The sequence below is a fragment of the Schistocerca nitens genome, chromosome 2, assembly GCF_023898315.1.
Source record: "Schistocerca nitens isolate TAMUIC-IGC-003100 chromosome 2, iqSchNite1.1, whole genome shotgun sequence".
NCBI lineage: Eukaryota > Metazoa > Arthropoda > Insecta > Orthoptera > Acrididae > Schistocerca > Schistocerca nitens.
Window position 1 is genome coordinate 363,113,832 of NC_064615.1, and position 23,476 is coordinate 363,137,307.

The 23,476-nt window shown below is 38.3% G+C and overlaps 1 protein-coding gene across 1 annotated transcript in view; it reads right to left on the minus strand.

Moving 5' to 3' along the window:
• LOC126236183 (CDK5RAP1-like protein) overlaps nt 1-23,476 on the minus strand; it is a 130,318-nt gene that overhangs the window by 96,459 nt on the left and 10,383 nt on the right. Inside the window, exon 3 of the mRNA XM_049945283.1 lies at nt 5,436-5,646. Coding sequence (XP_049801240.1) covers nt 5,436-5,646 — 211 coding nt within the window. The remainder of the gene's footprint in view (nt 1-5,435; nt 5,647-23,476) is intronic.

The following is a 23,476-nucleotide window of genomic DNA, read 5'->3' on the forward strand; positions in this document are numbered from 1 at the left end:
GATGCAAGACCTGTCCCATACATCCTTCCACCACCACTTACTGCAGTCCGGTCACCTATGACATCAAATGCCGGGCCATGTGTGAAAACAGTCGTGATCTATATGCTAGTCTGCAAACAGTGTGCTATATTCTACATGGGCATAACAACCAACAAGCTGTCTGTCTGCAGGCATTGCTACTGACAAACTGTGGCCAAGAAACAGCTGGACCACCCCCTTGCTGAGCTCACCACCCAACATGACATTCTTCATTTCAATGATGGCTTCATAGCCTGTGCCATTTGGATTCTTCTCACCCAACACCAGCTCTTCTGAATTTCACAGGTGGAAACTCTTTCTTGCATTATATCCTATGTTCCCGTATCGCTGAGGGCCGCAACCTTCGTCAGTCATTGTCCTTACCAGTCTAGTCCCTTCCCCATCCCCATTACAGTACTACATAGCTCTCTATTCCACCAACACACCTACAGGCTTTTTATTTCTCTTCTTTTCCACTACCCCCCCCCCCCCCCGCCCTCCATCTTAATCTCCTGACTGCACCTAGCTGCTCTACCCTCTCTCCACCTCATACTTATGTGCTCCCACTAGCAGCACTTTACCGTCCCCATCCCTACACTGCTATCCATCCCGCTACCTGTCCCAGCCTCCTCTTTACACCCACCACCCAGTTTCTTCTCCCATCATGCACTGCTGTTTGCAGTATGGCCCCAACAGGCAGAGAATGCCGTCATGTGTGTGTGAGTTTCATCTGTGTGTGTGTGTGTGTGTGTGTGTGTGTGTGTGTGTGTGTGTGTGTGTGTGTGTGTGTGGTGGTTATTTCCGATGAAGGCCTCATTGGCCGAAAGCTCACTTCCTAACAATTTCTTGTTGTGCCTATTTGCAACTCAGCATCTCCACTATATGGTAAGTAGCAACTATCATTTTCATAATACTGTTACGTTCCATCCAGGACTTTTAATTGATAGATACATAGAACATTCACATTCTGATTTAATATTTCTTCACAGGAGCCTCCACTGCTAACAGGCATAATAAAAAAATATCATACAAATTAATAAAAGAGGAACAACAATTAATTAAGCTATTTCCATGTGCCCCTCCTCACACTGATGCAACCACAACTCTGTATGACACAAAGCAACGAAGATCACACAGAATATCTCATGGACAACACAATCATACAGAGGGTCCAACAAGACCAGAAATCGGCTGAGCCCAGAATGTCTAGATTTAGCTAAATCATGGAAAACCTATATATGTGCCACTTCAGTCCTTCTCTGCAATAAAAAAGCAACTTGTCAAAGCATACATCTCTTTTCCTGTTTTCAACTGAACATCTGCTAACTAGAACCATATATGTTTGTGCTTCCAGTGTGGCCTTTTGAGTTACGTTGCCATGGTGACTACTCTTGCCTGTTTGGTTATCTGCCCCATGCTATTACCTCCTGGCATGTACCTGTTGTCTAACCTATTGTTGGTATAAACACAATCTTGTGATTCATTTCAAAACTGTGGCAAACATTTGCCATTTACTTACACTGGAATGGATCACAGTGTATTTCATGAATAGCAGCTGTCAAATTTCTCAGAAGAACAGTCACTTTGGCTATTGGGGCAATATGCCTCCTAGCAACAACAATCTGTTCTTTATCAAACAGAGACAATCTGGTCATAATGTGTGATTACTTTTGGTGCAGTTCAACATTCTTTCAGTATTTTTCCATCTATTTGTTATGTGTTATGCATTGCAAGCCTCATGGACAAGTCACATTCTCTCATATTCCACCTACCAATTTATTCAATTGAAGCGAAAATCATGCATATCTATGCATCAGTTACATATTGTAAGGAATATAAGCAATAATATAAGCTAGATACATATGGCTTTGGTTGCAATCTTCCCCATCCATGTTGTGTTTGTCTCTCAGATATCTGTTAATGGCTTGAAATTTTTCTCTACCCTTGATAGAGTTACATTTTGTCTTCAATAATTTCCATTTATACATGCATTTCCAGCAAATAGGCTAAGTTATAACTACAATGAATATATGTAACATCGTGCTACTACAGGTTGTTCTTCCACTTAAGCTAAAACTGTTTCCGCAGTAGCAATAAATGTACAAGGCACCTCTTGCTGATTCCTTGGCACTAACTGGTAAATAGTTTCAGTTGACCATCACTGCTTCATTTCAGCATGCTCTTCCCTCAACCTATTTTATGTTTAATCAGAATATTGACGTCGTCACCACGTGCAGCCTCTTGTCTCCCCTGGTGACTAAGTGTTGTATGGAGGATTTTGAGGAAAGAGCACCTGAATCAGTGGTTCTTAAATCAACTGTTTTTTGGAGGTACGTGGATAATACTTTCATTGTGTGGCCCCACAGAGAAGATAAGTTAATGAAGTTTTTAACATCATCTTGACTGCATTCATGAGAACAGTCAGTTTAGCATGGAATTAGAGAAAGATGGTTGTCTCCCATTCCTGGATATGTTGGTTAAATGGAATAGTGATGGCTCTCTGGGATGTTCTGTCTACTGTAAGCATACTCTCACTGATTTGTACTTGCATTTTTCAAGTTGTGATCACCCGCCCCAAATCACGAGTGGGCTTAAAACCCTTGTACACAGGCTTCATACAGTATTAGACGTAGATAGTTTACCCAAAGAGCTTGCACATTTAAGGACAGTGGTCAGAGACAATGGATACTTGACCCAGCAAAATTAACAGAAATTAAAACCAAGAACCAGGAAGTATATAACGAGGAGAACGTGCCAACAAAATCCCTAGCTTTTCTTTCCTTTGTTGGCAATATTTCCTTCAAAATAGCATGAATCCTTAGTAATTTTCAGATGGATGTGATTTTATGCCCACCATCTAAGATTTTGGACCTGCTGGGATCAGTGAAGGATAACTTGTTATTGCAGAAGGCAGGAATTTACAAAATACCTTGGCAGTATGATATAGCCTATATAGGACCAACAACATGCACAGTGGAAGAACACTGACAAAACATGAACGCCCCACTCACCTCCTACAACCCAGCAAGTCTGCGACTGCAGAACACTGCTCCAATGGACATTCAATGGAGTATGACAAAACATTAATTTTGGCCACTTTGGCCACAGCAACACCTTTTTGGGAGTTCATTATAAAAGAATCTGATGAAATATGCATTGCAGACACTCTAATGAACCATGACAGCGGCTAATGCGTGGAATCCCAACTCTGATATTTGCTCCAGTCAAAGACACCAGAATACTCTGATGACTGCACGAGCGCCAATGCCAAGGACAGCTGATCCTTGCAGTTCCACCAGCAAGGGCGCTACCACCAGGCGGTGTGGTCATTCTGTCATCATGACTCTGATGCATGCATGGGAATACTATCAGTGTGCTTTATAAGGTGGCGCAGAGAACATATTTGTCAGTCTTTGATAGCTCACCTGAAGATGACATTCAGATGTCCAGCTGAAATATCATCGACTGAAGTTTATGATGACTGGCTGCAATCCCGAAATCTCTTCAAACATTTAATTTGCCACGAAAATTTTAAATTTCTCAATGTATGTTACAGAGTGCATTCCATAAGTAATGCGACCAATTTTTTTCTGACACAACGGTACACATAGCACGTTGTAACCGGCTGGACTAAGTGGATGGGGGTGTTAGCTTCAAAACGCTCTTTGTCTCATTTGGCTGCGAGCTGCCAGAGAGTCAGGACATGCATTTACGTCAACCTCATTTTGAGTTTATGTAACACGGCACAATGGATCATTCTGCAGAGCAACAGTACGGTATCAAATTTTGCGTTAAACTTGAGAAGTCTGCCACTGAAATGTTTCCATTACTTCAGCATGCCTTTGGAAATGATTGCTTCTCCAAATCAAAAGTTTTCCAATGGCACAAGTCGTTCATGGAGGGCCGAGAGGAGATCCCCAACAAACCTCGCAGTGGACGGCCGTCAACTGCACGAGTCGACGAAAATGTGACGAGTGTGCGCTGTTGTTTGAACCCTGACAGACGGTTGAGCCTTCAGTTGATAGCACAGACTCTAAACATGTCAAAAACAACCATTTTCCGCATTGGGACCGAAGATTTGAACATGAGAAAGGTGTGTGCCAAACTCGTCCCAAAAGTGTTGACCAACGAACACAAGCACACGCGAGTGCTTCGGTGCCGAGAAATGTTGCAAATGTGTGAAAATGATCCTCATTTTTTAAACTCAGTTATCACTGATGATGAGTTGTGGATTTTTGAGTATGACCCTGAGACAAAAAGGCAGAGTTCAGAGTGGTACATCCCATCGTCGCCCCGTCCCAAGACGGTATGGATGAGCAAATCCAGGATCAAAACCATGCTCATTGTCTTCTTTGATGTCAGAGGCATTGTCCATCATGAATTTGTACCTACCAGGACTACAGTAAACTCAGCTTTCTACTTGGAAGTGCTCAAAAGACTGAAAAGGAGGGTCTCGCACTGCTGAAGTGACATCAAGGACACGTGGAAAGTTTATCACGACAACGCTCCGAGTCAAAGAGCCTTCATTGTCAATGACTTCCTAGCCAGGGCCAAGACCCCATTGGTTCCCCAGCCTCCCTGCAGTCCTGACCTGGCTCCTGCTGACTTTTTTTTGTTTCCTCTGTTGAAAGGAGTCATGAAAGGAAAACAGTGGGACATGATTGAAAGCACCCAGGCGCATGTTACACCAGCTCTAAAGGACATTCCGGAAAAGGCAATCCAGGAAGCCTTCCAGGCATGGAAACACCGCATCCAGAAGTGTATTGGCGCAAGAGGGTGCTATTTTGAAAAATTTTGATTATTTGTACGAATATATTCAATAAATGATTTTTTATGAATTTGGTCCCATTAATTATAGAACACACCTTGTATTTGTTCTCATTTTCTGTCAAGTCTTAAATGATTTATCATGATCTGTGGTACCTCTACTCGAACATCACAGCTTCTTACAATGTGAATCAACCAATGCATGATTATGGACAATTAAAAGGTACATGATTCAATTCCTGACTGGTCCTAAGTGTTTCTTCCCCTGCCCCTCAGTCATCACTTTCTTCATCTCTGGTGATGCTTTATGTATATCAAGAATAACAAGTTGCACTGTGGTTTAAGTGCCACGTTAAGCAGTAGCGCTCTCTGTAAATAGATGGGTAATTCAATTAAAATGTCGGAATAACGTAAGAACATACATACAGCCTCCAGTAGGACCATGTCTAGTGAGGTACTACAGTTTTCAAAGCAACCTACAAGGTTTTAGGATGATGTTGCTTTTTATTATTAGCTAATGAAGATAGAATTTTAAGTTTTGCTCTGATTTTGAGCAGTATATGAGATATAATCACAATTGTTCTCACTTCTGGGAATAAATACTTTTTAATGTCCTGCTTTAAAATATAATAGGCCATTTAATGACTTACACAAAAGCTGTTACTGCATCTTGATTAAGGCGAACTGGCATTATATCTGCATATGTTTCATCTAATGACAGCAGCACATTCACTGCAGCTTGTCCAGTATCAGTAACTGCCAATAACCTTGGAAGGTCACGGTAACTGTCTGGACCGGCAATGATATCAACACACTGTTCACGCTCCAAAAGTTTGAACTTCAGTCGTTCTGCCATACAACCTACAAAGAGTAGATCACCATTTAACATGAGATGTAATTACTGCAATGTATTATTTCATTTCTTGGCACTAATGATTGGAAACGATCTGAAATGCCACTCAAACATATCATGAGTAAACATATGGTATCTTGCAGTACAGATATACTCTTACTAGCTAAAAGTCTTACAAATTTTCACAACTGACAATTAATGACATCAGATGAAAGATGAATGTCAACAGATTCCACCATATCACAAAATTTAGATAGCTATGTAATGAAAATCACAAATAAATATCAACTGCAAAACAATGGAAAATTAGGTGCAATATTTAACATAAAATTAATTCCTTTCATGATTAAATCAGGCAACACTTTCATAAGTAAGAGTGCTTGAAAAGAGAGGCAAAACAATACAAAAAGAAATGGAAAAAACTAATAAAGTAAAACATGTAACAATAGACCCACCCCAAACAACACACACACACACACACACACACACACACACACACACACACACACACACATATTCATTTTTATAATCTGTATGGATATAAGGGTGCAAATGTTTGTGGTATGTTAAGACCAATGATTATAGTGATCAAGATAAGATGGCAGCCACATACAATTCTTTAGTAGGAAAGACAAGAGAAAAGAGCAGTTATCCCAAGCCAAACACGGAAACTGTAATTTAAAAAAAGTTGCAGGCTGAACCAAATGTAAAACATGTAACAATAGACCCACCCCAAACAACACACACACACACACACACACACACACACACACACACACACACACACACACACATATTCATTTTTATAATCTGTATGGATATAAGGGTGCAAATGTTTGTGGTATGTTAAGACCAATGATTATAGTGATCAAGATAAGATGGCAGCCACATACAATTCTTTAGTAGGAAAGACAAGAGAAAAGAGCAGTTATCCCAAGCCAAACACGGAAACTGTAATTTAAAAAAAGTTGCAGGCTGAACCAAATTTCTTAGTTCTGCCTGCTTTGTGTTTAGATACCCCTCCCATTATGTTGACTAGCATAAGGTATTGCTCACTCAGTATGGTCTTTTACCATAATCTCTTCTGCCAGTATCCATAAAATAAAAAGTATTTACCCTACAGAAGAGTAGAGTCAGTATATTGTGTAAGGTCAATCCATGTACTGCATTAGAAATACACCAATAACGGATGAAATGAAATTGGTCTCTCTAGACATTGTAAACTTATATACAAACATACCTATTGACGAAACTATACAGGTAATCTATTGCAATTTACTAGAGCAAACTAGGCTTTCAAAAAGGGAAATTGAGGAGTTCATTGGATTACTGAAGCTAATTTTGGAACTTAACTATTTTAAATTTAATGGTACAGACTTTTCTCAAAAAAAACGGTGTTAGTATGGGGAGCTCAATATCTGGTATACTAGCGGACATATTTATAAACCACCTTGAGAACAAATTCTTTACAGAAAACCCATTATGGGCAGAAAAAATTGTATATTACTATAGATACGTAGATGACACACTGTTGTTAGTAAAAGGGAATGAAGAAGTAATTGACAACATACTATCCACTTTCAATAGTTGGCATGAATCAATAAAGTTTACTGGTGAAATTGAGATGAATGGTTCCATAAATTTCTAGATTTATCAATCCAGAGAAAGAATGGTAGGCACACATTTGGTACCTTTTGCAAAAAGAACATGCACAGATGGTATTGTAGACTACGCATCAAACCATCATATTCAACATAAAAAGGCATTTTTTAATTTCGCCATTAATCGTGTATTTGCCATTCAGTTGTCAAAAGAAGAACATGACAATGAAATGGCAACTATAAGATATATCGCTAAAGTGAATAACTATCCTAACACATCTGTCGATATGATATATAGGAATGTAGAGAAAAAATATGGCAATGAGATAAATACCTTGATACCAAAAGAAAGTACAAAATTTTGTCACCTTGCCTTATTATGGGAAAATGAGCATGAGAATTGCATCGATTTTCAGAAAATACAAAGTGAAAGTAGCCTTTGGAACAACAAATAATTTAGGATGTATCTTACAACATACTGTAGATGTAAAAGATGTACTTGATTCATCTGGGGTTTATAAAATTTATTGTCCTGATTGTGGTGCATGTTACATAGGTCAGACAGGGAGGAGACTGGAAACTAGGTTTAAGGAACATGTTGCTCTAGAAAGAAAAGATGCAGCAGAGAAATCAAGTCTGGCTGCACATTTATTGTCAACTAAACATAGATTGCCAATGTTAACGTCAAATGTAAGGTTGCTACATAGAGGCGAGAAGGGTGGACTCCTCGATCTTCTTGAGGAGATGGAGATCTTTTGCCACCAAATAAATGCTAAGTGTAACCTGATCAATGATCAGGCCATAATGAAAAATGCCCATTTCTGGGAATTGTGTGAAAACTGCCTACTTGAAAGCAGTGAAAAATTCGACCCAGTGGGCCTCAAAGATCAGTCGCAACCTCACGCCATTATGTAGCAGCCACTTGCGTAAGATCTAAATGAGTACCACTTTCATAACACTATATTTACATAACTTATTGCATTAGAATAACACACAAACTCATGAGGGTAACTACTAGCAACAATTAATACGTAAAACTGTCATTTTTCAAAATAAGTGTTCAAAAGATCATGCTTTATCATATTGTTCTTATTTCTCAGCCACTAAGTGCAACATATTAAAATGATGCTTACAAGCGCTACTAGTGCCAACAAAGTGCATTTTGTAAATAAAGTTCACGTTATATCTTTTGTCAAGTAACAACTAAATAAGTTAAGACAGGTCCCAACACGACAAAATATGCAATACTTCCTATAATGTACTTTACGAAGCCATATCAGTTTTATAATTAATTTTAGCCCATGAGGCGTAAACTGTCACTGTTACGTGCTATAGTAAATTTAAACATCTAGCACATTATAGACATGAGAAAAAGTAAGAACTGTAATTTTACACAGTTTTACTCAAAATAATTTCATGTTACTACTTAGTTACTATACAACATAAATATTACAAAAAATGTCGTCAAAACTGTAAACTTTAGACGCAGCTCATAGAGGGCGCCATACACAAAACCGATGTGTACTGTGAAACCAACATACAATTTTACGACAGTAATGGTTGAACTGTGTTAACATTCACTTGAGCACGAACAACTGCTACAATTCCGCACTGTTATGTAATGTTAACATTAAACGACAACAATGTGATGGACTTATAACTTTTGTAAATCACATTGTAATATATACTCTTGTATTTGTTTTAGCATTGATAATGACCTGATACAGGTCGAAATCCGATCTGCATTGTGACTATAAATGTCATATTAAAGCAACTGAGTTCTACGACTGATTGCTGCTCTATCTAACCCAAATTAATACCTTATGTGACAATGTTTATTGCTTAAGAAGCCACTTTCTTGACCATTTAGATAATTATTTCTGCCTCTGACACTTAACATTTTTAAGGCTACTTGCAAACAATGGCCACAGCAACACTGCCTGCATTATGAGTTAAGTGTCTATCTTTGTGAGAAGACAGCTGTTTGAAGTGAAAGATATTTCCTAGACTGACAAATGGTGGGCCAGCAGTAGACTGAAACTGTCTACATCCACACAAATACTCTTTCCCCTCCCAGTTCCACTTGCAAGTGAAAAATGACTGTCTATAAGCCCCTGTATGAGCCCTAATTTCTTTTGTCTTATGTTCATGGACCTTACACGAAATGTATGTTGGAGTCAGTAGTGTCATTCTACTGTCAGCTTCAAACGCTTTTTCTCTAAATTTTCTCAATAACATTTCTCAAAAAGAATGTCACTTTCCCTGCATGAATTCCCATTTGAGTTCACAAATCAGTTCTGTATGTAGCTAAAGGGTTACATGACCTTAATGGAGCAGACTTTTCTGGCCAACTACCCACAGGTAGAGGGGGTGTGACTTACATTTTTGTGCAGTTAGAGTGTTAGTAAAAACATGTAACACTTCACCAAACCAAGCAAGCTAATAAAACCACAGTAGTCAATTGCTTAAATAACTATTTTCAAGATATGGGAAAACCTAAGAGACTATTAACTGATAATGAACCACTGTTAACCAGCCACAATCTTAAAGAGTTTTTGACATGGGAAACAGTATGTCATCTAACCATATCAAAATATTACCCACAGTCTGATCCGTGTGAGAAAGTAATGAAAGAGTTTGTCCAATTATGTTGAACATATAGGTCCCAAAAACATATCACATGGGCACATATGATACCAGAATTCCAGATCATATTGAATGAGATACCACGGATGTCCACTGGGTTATCACTAGTAGAGACAATGCATAAGAAATTTATAGGAGAGCCATTATTAAAATTCTTCAGATGCTCCACTTCAATGGATGAAGAGGCAGCTGTAATACACACTAAGATAAGAAGCAAGTTACACGAGTCATCCCAGAGCAAACTGTGTAAGTTTAACAATACAGCAGATGTACCTGCATTTAGCATAGATGTACCTGTATTTAGCATAGATGACTTAGTTTTAGTAACAGATGTCCATCATAGTTCCACCTTTTAAGGTAGCGGGAATATCACATCCTAAGGCACTGTTCCTGGTTCATCCCGATACTGGCTAGAGAAAGGTACTATACAATGTTGATACAGTTAAGAAACACACAACCCCAGGAGAATTTGCACACTTTGGAAATTCGGCAGAATGATGCCTGTCAGAAGTCTGAGTTAAAGGCTTTGGTATTTTTCTTTTATTTCTCCAAAGCCATTCCTTCCACTTACACTATTCTATATTCTGTACCTATTACTATTCTATTTTATTTAATAACTAAATCATATCCTTGTTTGTCAAAACAAGAATATAACACTAAACGATGCTATGCAAATAACTGGAATTATCAATTTTTGTTTAAAATATTAATAATATGTAGTATGTTTCTTACAGAAAAAGATACACACATATGTTATCTACGTATACTGTTATGTATAACTGAGGAGGACACAGCATGTTATCTTGGATGGAGAGTCATTGTCCAATGTAGAAGTAACTGCAGATGTGCCCCAGGGAAGTGTGTTGGGACCCTTGCTGTTCATGTTGTATATTAATAACCCTGCAAGACAATATTAATAGTAAAATCAGGTTTTTTGCAGATGAATATGTGGTTGTCTATAATGAAGTGATATCAGAGAGAAGTTGCATAAATATTCAGTCAGATCTTGACAAGATTTAAACATGGTGTAGAGTTTGGCAGCTTGCTCTAAATGTTCAGAGCTGTAAAACTTTGCACTTCACAAAACGAGAAAACATAGTATCCTATGACTATAATAACAGTAAGTCACTGATGGAATTGGCCAATTCATACAAGTACATGGGTGTAACACTTCGTAGGGATGTGAAATGGAACAATCACATAGGTTCAGTCATGGGTAAAGCCGGTGGTACACTTCAGTTTATTGTTAGAATACTGGGAAAGTGCACTCAGTCTACAAAAGAGATTACTTAAAAGTCACTCATGTGATCCATCCTAGAATATTACTCAAGTGTGTGGGATCCATAAGATAGGACTAACAGGGGGTATTGAACATATACAGAGAAGGGCAGCATGAATGCTCATAGGTTTTTTTAAACCATGGGAGAGTTTCACAGAGATACTGAATGAACTGAAATGGCAACTCTTGAAGAAAGATGTAAACTATACCAAGAAAGTCTATTAACAAAATTTCAAGAACCGGCTTTAAATGATTACTCTAAGGATATACTACAACCCCCTATATATTTCTCACACAGGGATAGTGAGGATAAGATTAAAATAGTTACTGCATGCACAGAGGCCTTCAAACAATTATTCTTCCAACGATCCATACGTGAATGGAACAGGAAGAAACTCTAATAACTGGTACAATGGGACGTACCTTCTGCTACTTGCCTCGCAGAGGTTTGCTGAGTACGGATGCAGATGAACTGAGATACTATAGTTTTTTAAGAGGAACAATGCAAAATGATAGGGTTTCTATTGGTTTTATATGGGAGGTTCCTTATGAACAGTTGATACACATGACAATAGAAAGACCAACTTCTGATGATTACAACTGATGATTCACTAATTTTTCTTTTCTTTCTTCCATGTGTTGTTGCTGTTCTTACTCTCCACACTTAAAACCGAGATTTGCTAAGGTCAATTTTCAGGATTTGTGATGATGAAGTTGTGACAAGTGTGTTCAGTAGGGAGTCCCAAACACCTTCTCCCTCTGGCATATCTACGAAGAACTTTAGCAGAAGTGGGAATTCTTTGGGGTGGGGGGTGGTTAGGAACTCTGTCTTTTGGGGCTATTGTTTTTCTTTCTTTGACCTTAACAAATCTATTCTCCTCCTCCCTTTCTCCTTCTCCACCAGGAATACCAGTTCTATCTTTCTCATATTCATATTAATGTTTTTCCATCGGTGAAACCCTTCTCTTTTACACATGATTCTATCACAACATGTTGACACAGGAGAGCAATACATGTACAAAAGTGCAACTTGGACAAATGGACATAATTTTCGCGCTGTACACACACTGTGTATGACACCGCTACACTGCATGTTAGGCATATCACACATTGTGGGGAAAGACAAACAGGGAAAGCCAGTGAGTGTAGCACATCTCAGAAATATGATGCACTAACATGAGCATAATGAGCAGAAGATAGCAGTGCTGTGAGAAATTTATTAATTGGTAGCACAGATGCATGAATAATAAAACAAGATTGTTTTATAAGTTTTCAATAGAAGGTGCTACACAAGGAACAGGAGTAGCAGACATAAAAATTAGGTTATATTTAAGTAACATAATATTTGATCAGTGTGAGAAGACATAAACAATATTTAATCACCTGGACATGTGTTGCAACATTAGTGTTTTACAAAATAAGTGGCAATGGAAACTACTCTAGCAGGTTTTGTTGTCAACATAAAATCCATTGAGCCTTCAAAGGACGAAAATGGCAATTTCAGTCCTTGCTTTATAATGCTTTGTGAAATTTTTAATGACAAATTGAGCTGTAAGTGATGGCTTGGACAGTTTTAAATACAAACACAGTAGCAGATCTAAATGATCTTGAGAAAAGGAAATGAACATGGGTATATGGTAACCCAAAGTTATATGCTAATGCAAATGTATTTTCATACAGCAACAAACATGTAGGTAAAAGCAATTTTGTATAGGGAGTATGGTGCAGTATGCTTTAAAACTGGGGTGAAGACATGCCAGGAGCAAAGGAACCTCTTCCTGCCATGATGTGAGATATGAAATTGAGGTACTGTGCAGACATATCTTAAATTATGGTGCAGTGTACTCTGCTTTATGTGAGTTGAAGGAGTTGAGATGGGTAGGCAGACTTACAGAGAGGCTGTCCTATGGCTGATGTCAGGTGCAAGTACGAAAGAAAAGGCCTGTACTTTTTTTGTATAGAGGAGTCTGAGGGTAGGTATGCCAATTAGAGGGGCCTAGTTCTTTGGTTAGGAGAATCCACAGAGGGATAACATGAATCATTTTGGGTAGGGAATGAATAGGGGACACTTTCATCTGAAACAAAGAATGGTCGTATAGTATCTGCCCATAGAAAGAGTTGAACTCAATTATTGACACTGGATAATACAAGTTGAGTGACAATTGGTCAATTTGTTGATTGGGTATCCAAACTAGTTAGGAGCAAACAAATTTAACCTGGAACCAATGGATGGTAATTTCCATTCCGAAATTAATTATATTACTAATGTTAAACTACTTTTGTGGCCTAACAATGTATTTCAATTTAAATGAAGAAAAAATTCCACACTCTTAAAAGTTAAAAGCACAATTAATTTTATGGAGTGTGTAATGACTGAGTGCAAATTACTAGAAACATCTTGCATGCTAACTCTTTGAGACCAAATGAATAATCATGCATGAACATTTAAGAAAACATTCCATACATTTATTAAGTATACATGAAACAGCTAACAAACTAAAATGATATCAGAAATGTTACATTTAATTGTAAAGAGTGTGTTACAGGAGCTTTGCACATCTTTTGTGTCAGAGAGGGAATCTGTAGTGTAACATGGTTTATTCGTGAGAATGATCTATGTTCCATTGATGATGCTCCCACTGGTGGCCATGTGTCTTATAAACATTTTATGTAGTGGAAATAATCCACTTTGCACATCCCAATCTGTGCAGCTGTGTTTAAGTAGAACCATAATGTAGCAAAGGCAAGGCGTGCCATGGTGAGTGAAGTAGCACTTGCTGGATGTGGGCATTTATGCCCTGGTGATACTCCTTGAAGGTGTCATGAACACCTAAGAGAGAGAGCAAACATACTACAAAGTAAACACTCAAGACAAATGAAGATGGTAAATCATACATCTTAAGAGGAGTTCAATGTGGTTCAATGTACTGATCGATGTGTTTAGAGTTTATGAGTTACTGATATTTGGATCTGTCTACACACCTGATATAAAATAGTTTGAACAGTACAGATGATTATCACTGAAGACGTGTTCATCATTCAGCAGTTGAGACTAGTGAGACACACTTTTACAGCATAATCCTGCCTGGATACGAAATCAAGAGGAGTAAGTTTGCACACAGCTGTGATAAGGAGTATCCACAAGAAGAGAACAAAACTAAAAGGCAAGTATATCAGAAGAAGAAATATCAAAGGTAACTTAGACCACATCACACTGACAGATATGCCGCACAGTGTTTCCTACTGACGGTGTTGCCATATACACATGGGAGGAAACACAGAATGTAATACTTGCACGTTGATCGAACCTACCGACAAAAAGTCTACTGGCCCACCTGCAAATTGCTCCGATGTCTTTCTTTAATCTGCTCTGGTGGGGATCCCAAACACTCAAGCAGTACTCAAGAATGGGTCACACTGGTGTTATATATGCACCTCCTTTGCAGATGAACCATACTTTTCAAAACCTCTTGCTACTAACATTGACCATTAATCTTCTCCACTACAGTCTTTAAATGCTCGTTTCATTTAATGCTGCTTTGCAACATTATCCCTCAATATTTAATCAACCTGATTGTGTCAAGTAGCACACTATTAATGCAGTATTCAAACATTACAGGATTGTTTTTCCTACTGATCTGCATTAACTTGCATTTTCCTACATTTAGAGCTAGCTGATATTCATCACGCCAATTTTTCCTACATTTTGAGCTAGTTGCCATTCATCAAAGAAATGAGAAATGACACCTTCCTGTATACCACAGCATCATCACAGAAATTAGAAATGACACCTTCCTGTATACCACAGCATCATTACCAAAGAGCCACAGATTGTTGCTCACCTCATCCATCAGATCTTTTATGTGTATAGAGAATATTAGTGGTTGTATCACACTTCCCTGGGGCACTCCAGGTGATAGCTCTGTCAGTGATACACACTAGGTCCTATTACTTAAGAAGTCTTCAAGCCACTCACGTATCTGGGAACCTATTCTGTGACCTCGCACTTTCATTAACAGTCCGCAGTGGGGCATCATATCAAACGCATTTTGGAAATCTAGGAATATGGAATCTTCCTGTTGCCCTTCATCCGTAGTTTTCAGGATATCGTGAGAAAAGGCAACCTGAGTTTTCCACAAGTGATGCTTCCTAAAACCATGCTGATCTGTGGACAGAATTTTTCCAGTGCAAGAAAATTTACTACATTCACACTGAGAATATGTTCAAGAATTCTGTAGCAAACTGATGTTAAGGATATTGGTCTGTAGTTTTGCAAGTTAATTCTCTCCCCTTCTAATATACCATAGTCACCTGCACATTTTTCCAGCCACTTGCGACTTCACACTGGGTGAGAGATCCGAGATAAATGCAAACCAAGTAAGGGGCCGATGCTGCAGAGTATTCAGACCTGGTGACTTATTTGTTTTCAACTCTTTCAGTTGCTTCTCTATGCCAGGGATGCCTATTACTCTTCCATATGGGAGTCTTTCGATGGTCAAACAATGGTATGTCTGTACGATCCTCCTGTGTGAACAATTTGAGACATGGCAGTGTACTGTCACAGCACTGCACACACTCAAGCTGATAATTAATTTAATAAATTAAGAATGGTAATTCAGAAGCATAATTTGTTCAAAAACCTCTGAAATGATGCAGGATATTATTACAACAAGAATGCTAAAACCACTACAACGACAGGGCTATGGAGACACTTAATTTTTAATTAAGAGAGTGTATCAGAACTGACCCCAGAGGAGGCTGGAGCACGTGAGGCCACATAGCACATTCGGAGGAAGGTGTGACCGGCAGCTGCCAATATCAGCAGTCATCATGGTGGGCTGCAACCAGCAAGATTTGGATAGGGTAAAAGCTGGGGCAGGCATACAGAGAAGGGACCAAACATAAAAGTTACGATGCAGTTCTCAAGGACAGATATCCCTTCACTTAGGTCCCAGAGGAATAACCAATCAGCAGACCCAGCCAGTAGGAAAAATAGTCCACCATATATTTTATTGTGGTGGACAGGAGACAAGTCACCATATTGATAAAGCATTGTTTAGAGTTTGTCTCCATGTATATAAACTGGAGAGAATGATGTCAGTGCAATCAGAGGTACTGTTTGGAAAACAGTGGTGTCTGATGTCACTGCCACCATGAATCATGAGCAGTGGAAAGACACATCATTGTGACAAGAAACACAGTTTGGTAGTTGAACGGAACAATGTGTAGTGAGTGACGGTCCATCTTAATTGTATAACAAGCTTGCTATGGACACAACTGTGTTAGTAATATCATTCAAAGTAAAGTCACCCTGGCAGTGAACTTTAATCATGTGTATGAAAGTATATTTATGCTGGTGACATACTACTGAGGCTTAGATTTAAATAATACATGAACAAAGCTCATGTTGTGTGTGATGCATTATTCTTGTGTGTGAAGGTAGGTGATCATAGAATATTGACAATCTGTTAAGCATTCAAGTGTTGTCGTATTGTCGTCGCCAACGACCCTTTGATGATGAACACACAACCATTCAATCTGAGGACACTGGGCCTCCATAATACAGTACAATTCTACGAGAATTGGTTTCTTTCTGTTAGAATTGGTTTCCCTTTATTGGCAGCTGTATCCAAAATCACCAAGCATGGCTGCATTGAAAGATTCCTTAAGCAGAATTCACATGCTGGAGTGCAGCATGCACATGATTACACTAGAAGTGGTATCAGGTGAGTTTCAGAGGTTGGAGCAGTGAGGCTGCCTGGCAAGGACACAATACCGACGAGTAGGTATGCACTAACATGATGCCATGCACCCCTGTAAACTGGAAATTAGTGGCAAGATCTTATGGAACCAAACTGCCAAGGTCATTGGTCCCTAAGCTTACACACTACTTAATCTAACTTAAACTAACTTACGTTAAGGACAACACACACACCCGTGGCTGAGGGAGGACTCTACCATCCAACGGGGGGAGCGGCATGAACCGTGACAAGATGCCTCAGACCGTGCGGCTATGCCACGCTGCTGCACCCCTGTAAACTACCGCCTACTGTAACAGTGTGTTATGTCCAACTATATGTTGACAAGTAGGGTTTGTCATTCTACATTCCTTCAGAGTCAGCTGATTACATTTTGTTGTGCTCTGAAACAACACAATGGTTGCATGCACAGAGAAAAGTCCATGAGATGATACCAGAAATGTTACAGATTTCTTGAAAGTATAATTTAAAACTTCAGCTTTCCTTCTGCTATCTTCTATTGCAACAGCAGACTGGTCAATGAGTGAGTGGATAGAAGCCTTCAACCAGCTAGCTGGTTTTACATATACTCAGTAGGTCAAAGTTGCCTCCAACTAACACTGCATGAACTGGTTGTTTCTGCACTATTCACTATAGACTTTCTTTGGAGGTCTCTAAAACAGTCATGGTGGAATCATATACGCATCCAGATAACTTCCCAGTCACAATCAAAATCAAACTCATTAGAGACAATATTATTGTTGACTACAATGGTGTCTAATTTGTCCCTTCAATAAATGCACCGTGACTCGCTAAATATCTCAGAGCTTCCTACTTTGGGTTTCAGCCGGCTCTAGGACCCGAGAATAATTTGAGTGCCACCAATTTACTGGAGGGCAGTTAATTCAATAACTCTGTAATGAATACTTTCAGTTTACTCATAAAATTTTGACAGTTACAATGTCTTTACTCTGAACTTAGTCTTCTGTGTGTCCAACTGTCAAGCGTTCATCAGAGTACATCAAACTACCACCTAGCCTAAAAAATCTCCATGTGCACTCCACAAATATTCTGCTACCTGAGTAGCTGTTTCCTTTGTGTAGTGCACCCCTAAGTAGGGGAGTCTTACAACCCCGTAACTGATAGTGCAGGTCTAGAAATCTGCAGCCAAGACCACCACAGAGTTGAAGAAGCTTTTGGTCGAGATCCTCAACTCAGCTTCAAACAAAATATGACACGCGTCATTGGTGCCAAAGTAAGCCACATCTTGTACACGACTGTATTGTGTCAATGCACAAGATTGGTGGTGATTTGCTGCATGCAGAAACATATGGCAGATAGATTGTTGCATGTGGATTGACTACTGTTAGATCGCTGATGTTGGCAAAACATGCAGCAGGGTTTAAAACAAAAAAGGGAAAATTAAAATAATTAATCATAAGGATAATTGATTATGTAACATTAACGGACCTGAAATAAATATTAGTATACAATTACCACAATAGTTATGATTAACTGATTAATACCGAGCCCTATATTCAATATGTACAAATATATTCTTGAGCAACATTGTTGTGTTTCTCCTAGAGGTACTCACATTCCTCACCCTTGCCAATGTTTAAAAGAATGAATTGTTTTATCATAAATGGGCATTAAATGCAAACATGTACAAAATGAAGTAAAACCTTTAAATATGGCATCATCCTTGAAAAATTAAATACAGTATGGTACCTACATACTGAAAAAAACGCAAAATTAATTTACAAGTTGTAAAGTTTAAATGCCTTCTTTTGCAATTGTAATGAAAGTCTTATTAAGACCAAACATGCCTCGCTTCATTCTAAAGCACCTTAGCTGTTTGCTAAAGTCCAACACATACATGTGAAAGAACAGGAAGAATGACATAAATAACAAAAAATTATGAGTAACAATAAGAATCCTAGCAAACAAAATTATAAGAGGAAAAAACTACATTGTTACAGTGACCACTGAAGATTCTTTAGAAGAAAGCGAAACACATTTAGTCTTAATAAGACATTCATTACAATCGCAAAAGATGGTATTTAACCTATACAACTTGTGACGGTGAAAATCTCTTAGTTCTCACTTTAGTAGGTGTGCACATATCCATAAATCTCAAGTGGCTACTGGTATAACAAAACAGTTGTATGACAAAACACATTCAACAAAAGTTTGCACCTTCAGAATTCAAATAATGGTTAACAACTAGCAAGCTCTAACTTAAAGTAGTATAACATGTTATATTTCTTTTCATTTGCTAAAGTGGTGTTCACCTGTACTGCGTGGGTATTGACGTGTCACAAAACTCAGTTGGTCAGAATGGTGTGAGTGTTCTCAGCAGTGAGTGAAGTTACCTCTTAATTTTTCCATAGTTAAGAATGAGTGGTAAGTGAGCAGTGGTGCATTTATGTGGTTTACTTAGAATTTTGTGTAAAAGAATAGCGAATAGCAACTGTGTATAAAGTGTGCCAATCACAAATAACATTGTCTTGTACCATTCCATTGTGGTTTTACAATTATGAGCCCATATCTATCCCTTCATTACAGCTTCAGCTAACACAGTGACAAGTTGTGCTGTGATATGTTCAAGTGAGCAAAGTAATATAAAGTAGACAGTGAGCAACGTGAGAAAAAATTTATGACCTGCACAAAAAAACGACCGAGACTCCAAGCTGGCAGCACAACCCCACAATGAGGTGGTTCAAGATAATTAGTAACCAAATACTTACTTGGAATCCGATGCAAATGCACTGTTTAATGCTCCATGTGGGTCATTACTGTGGGGTAACACTTGTACATGACAACAGAGTGCTTCAATGAAAGTTTTTTATTATTGTTTAATTGTACAGTGATTTGGCTCACATATCATAAGTTTATTTTATCGCCATTTAGTTAAACTAAAATCACACTATAATTTTGCTCATACATGTTTACCTTGGTAAAATAAAGAAAACAATTCTTTACATGTGCATAATGTACACCACATTCCTGCTCATGTGACGAAAATCAGCACACCTACTTGAGTGTTAACAATCCTAGTAACTGTTTAATGTTATCCATTTTAGGGATGTGAGTTAATGATTATATCTCAAGCTATGTTTTTGAGTTGGGTAAATAACATAAAATGGTTGACTGTTACCAATTATTACCTAGTAATTGCACTGATGGTGAAAATATAGACGTAGCTAGTACCTCTGCTGGTTTCAAATGCTTTGATGAAAGGATTAGTAGAAACAAATTGTGCATAAATAGGCAGAAAGACCCATAACTGTATGACTATAATTGCACAAGAGTCACTGTAAGCAGTTACTTCCATGAAATATCAAGAAATATGCATACAGAGTGATTTAAGGTGAAATGACCACATAAAACTAATCACAGGTAAGGTAGCTGTCATACACATCCACTGAAAGAATACTCAGGAAATGCAGTTCACCCACAAATGAGGTAGTTTCCACAACAGTCATCTGACCGATATTTAAATACTGCTCATCAGTCCGAGATCCATACAAAATAGAATTGATACAGGAAATAGAGGAGGTTCTAAGAAGAACAGTATGCTTCATTACAGGTTCGTTTCGTAAGCATGAAAGCGTTACAGAGATGCTCAGCCAACTACAGTGGCAAATGCTGCAACAGAGATGTTTTGCATCATGGTATCGCCTGCTGTTAAATTTTCGAGTGCATATAGTCCCAGAAGAGTCAACCCATATATTCTTCCGTATATCTTGTGAAAAGAGCATGAAGGTAACATTAGAGAAATTCAAGCCCACATGGAGGCTGACCAGTAACTGTTCTCCATATGGACCAAATGTGACTGGAACATGAATGGGGAAAGTGCCCTCCATCACACACCGTGAAGGTGACTTGCGAAGCATAGATTTGGATGTAGGTATAGTCTCCTGATCAGTATTTCTGAAGCCCAAAATTATATTAAAAAAAAGGAGGTTGAAGACTTCCTAAAGTATAAGATTTTGTTAAAACCGTGACAGCCTGATAAAAATTATAATTTCAGGAATGACAAAGATGGTGTAAATGGAACATTTCGATTAGTCTGTCTGGCACTATATCCATTGCTGTTTTTTTATAAGGCAGTTAAAGGTGTGCTTTATGGGTTGTGTGTACTTGTACTGACCACATATGTTGCATGGCAGCTATCACACAGTGCAGTCATAAACTGCCAATTCTCCAATTTCAAAATGTTTCATGAATTTGGCAAAATGTGTATGAATTCTGAATGGCACACAGATACACTTGAAAAGTCAAGTAATTTTGTTAATGTCATGAGTAACAAACTAAGAGTGTAGAAAAACTCGTTAATGAGAAGCTTGCAAAATTAGTACAAACTAATATTGCACTAAGCTGAAATCAATACTTTCTTGGGTATGTTTTGCAAATTGCATGACTTGCCTTTGTGAGGAAAAACAAATTCAATTGCTGTTTTTGAGGATTTATTGCAGTTTAGAGGGCAATCAGGTGACAAAACATTGTGGGAACATTAAAAGGCCATTAAAAATGACACCTATATTTCTCACACAGCACAAAATGATTCAGATTGGTGGGAAAACGTACACACTGGGAATGTAAAACCATGTTTTATTATAATTACTCGGTTAGCTAGCTTATGTTGATAATTTTGACCAAGTACTTAAAGTGCACTGTAGAAGACAATAAATGATAATGTTGAGCAGATAACAATATCTCCAAAATTTATAAACCACATGCATGGGGAAAATGTTTTGACCTTGTTGTTGTTGCAGTCTTTAGCCCGAAGACTGGTTTGATGCAGCTCTCCATGCTACTCTATCCTGTGCAAGCCTCATCATCTGTGAGTAACCACTGCACTCTAAATCCTTCTGAATCTGCTTACTGTATTCATTTCTTGGACTCCCTTTACAATTTTTAACCTCCATGCTCCCCTCCAGTACCAAATTGGTGATCCCTTGATGCCTCAGAATGTATCCTACCAGCCCATCCCCTCTTCTAGTCAGGTTGTCCCGCAAATTTCTCTTCTCCACAATTCTATTCAGTACCTCCTCATTAGTTATGTGATCTATCCATCTCATCTTGAGCATACTTCTGTAGCACCACATTTCAAAAGCTTCTATTATCTTCCTGTCTGAACTGTTCATCGTCCATGTTTCACTTCCATACTTAGCTACAGTCCATATAAATACTTCCAGAAAGGACTTTCTGACACAAATCTATACTCTATGTTAACAAATTTCTCTTTTTCATAAACAATATTCTTGCCACTGACAGTCTACATTTTATATCCAGAGTATTTCAACCATCATCAGTCATTTTTCTTCCCAAACAGCAAAACTCATCTTCTACTTTAAGTGTCTTGTTTCCTAATGTGATTCCCTCAGCATCACCTGATTTAATTTGACTACATTCTGTTATCCTTGTTTCGCTTTTGTTGATGTTCATCTTATATCCTCTTTTCAAGACACTGTCCATTCCATTAAAATCCTCTTCCAAGTCCTTTACTGTCTCTGACAGAATTACAATGTCATCAGAAAATGTCAATGTTGTTTTTCTTCTCCATGCATTTTAATTCCCACTCCAAATTTTTCTTTTGTTTCCTTTACTGCTTGCTCAAGATACAGATTGAATAACATCAGGGATAGGCTATGACCCTGTCTCACTCCCTTCTCAACCACTGCTTCCCTATCATGCCCCTTGATTCTTATAACTGCCATCTGGTTCCTGTACAAATTGTAAATAGCCTTTTGCTCGCTGTATTTTACCCCTGCCACATTTAGAATTTGAAAGACAGTATTTTAGTCGACATTGTCAAAAGCTTTCTCTAAATCTACAAATGCTACATTTCTCCTGAATCACAAGTGATCTCCCCTGAGATCAGTTTCTAGCAGTTTTCCCATTTTTCTATAAAGGATTCGTGTTAGTATTTTGCAACCATGACTTATTAAACTGATAGTTCAGTAATTTTCACATCTGTCAGCACCTGCTTTCTTTAGAATTGGAATTATTATATTCTTCTTGAAGTCTGAGGGTATTTCTCCTGTCTCATACATCTTGCGCACCAGATGGAAGAGTTCTGTCATGGTTGGCTCTCCCATGGCTACCAGTAGCTCTAACAAAATGTTCTCAACTCCCAGGGCCTTATTTTGACTTAAGTCTTTCAGTGCTTCATCAAATTCTTCATGCAGTATCATATCTCCCTTCTCATCTTCATCAATGTCCTCTTCCATTCCATAAGATTCCCCTCAAGTACATCTCCCTTGTACACAGGTTCTATTTACTCCTTCCACCTTTCTGCTTTCCCTTCTTTGCTTACAACTGGTTTTCCGTCTGAGCTCCTGCTATTCATGCAGATGATTCTCTTTTCTCCAAAGGTCTCTCTCATTTTCCTGTTGGTGGTATCTATCTTACACCTAGTGATATATGCTTCTAATCTCTTACATTTGTCCTCTAGCCATTCCTGCTTAGCCTTTTTGTATTTCCTGTCAATATTTTTTAGACATTTGTATTCCCTTTCACCTGTTTCATTTATTGCATTTTTGTATTTTCTCCTCTTTTTTTATCT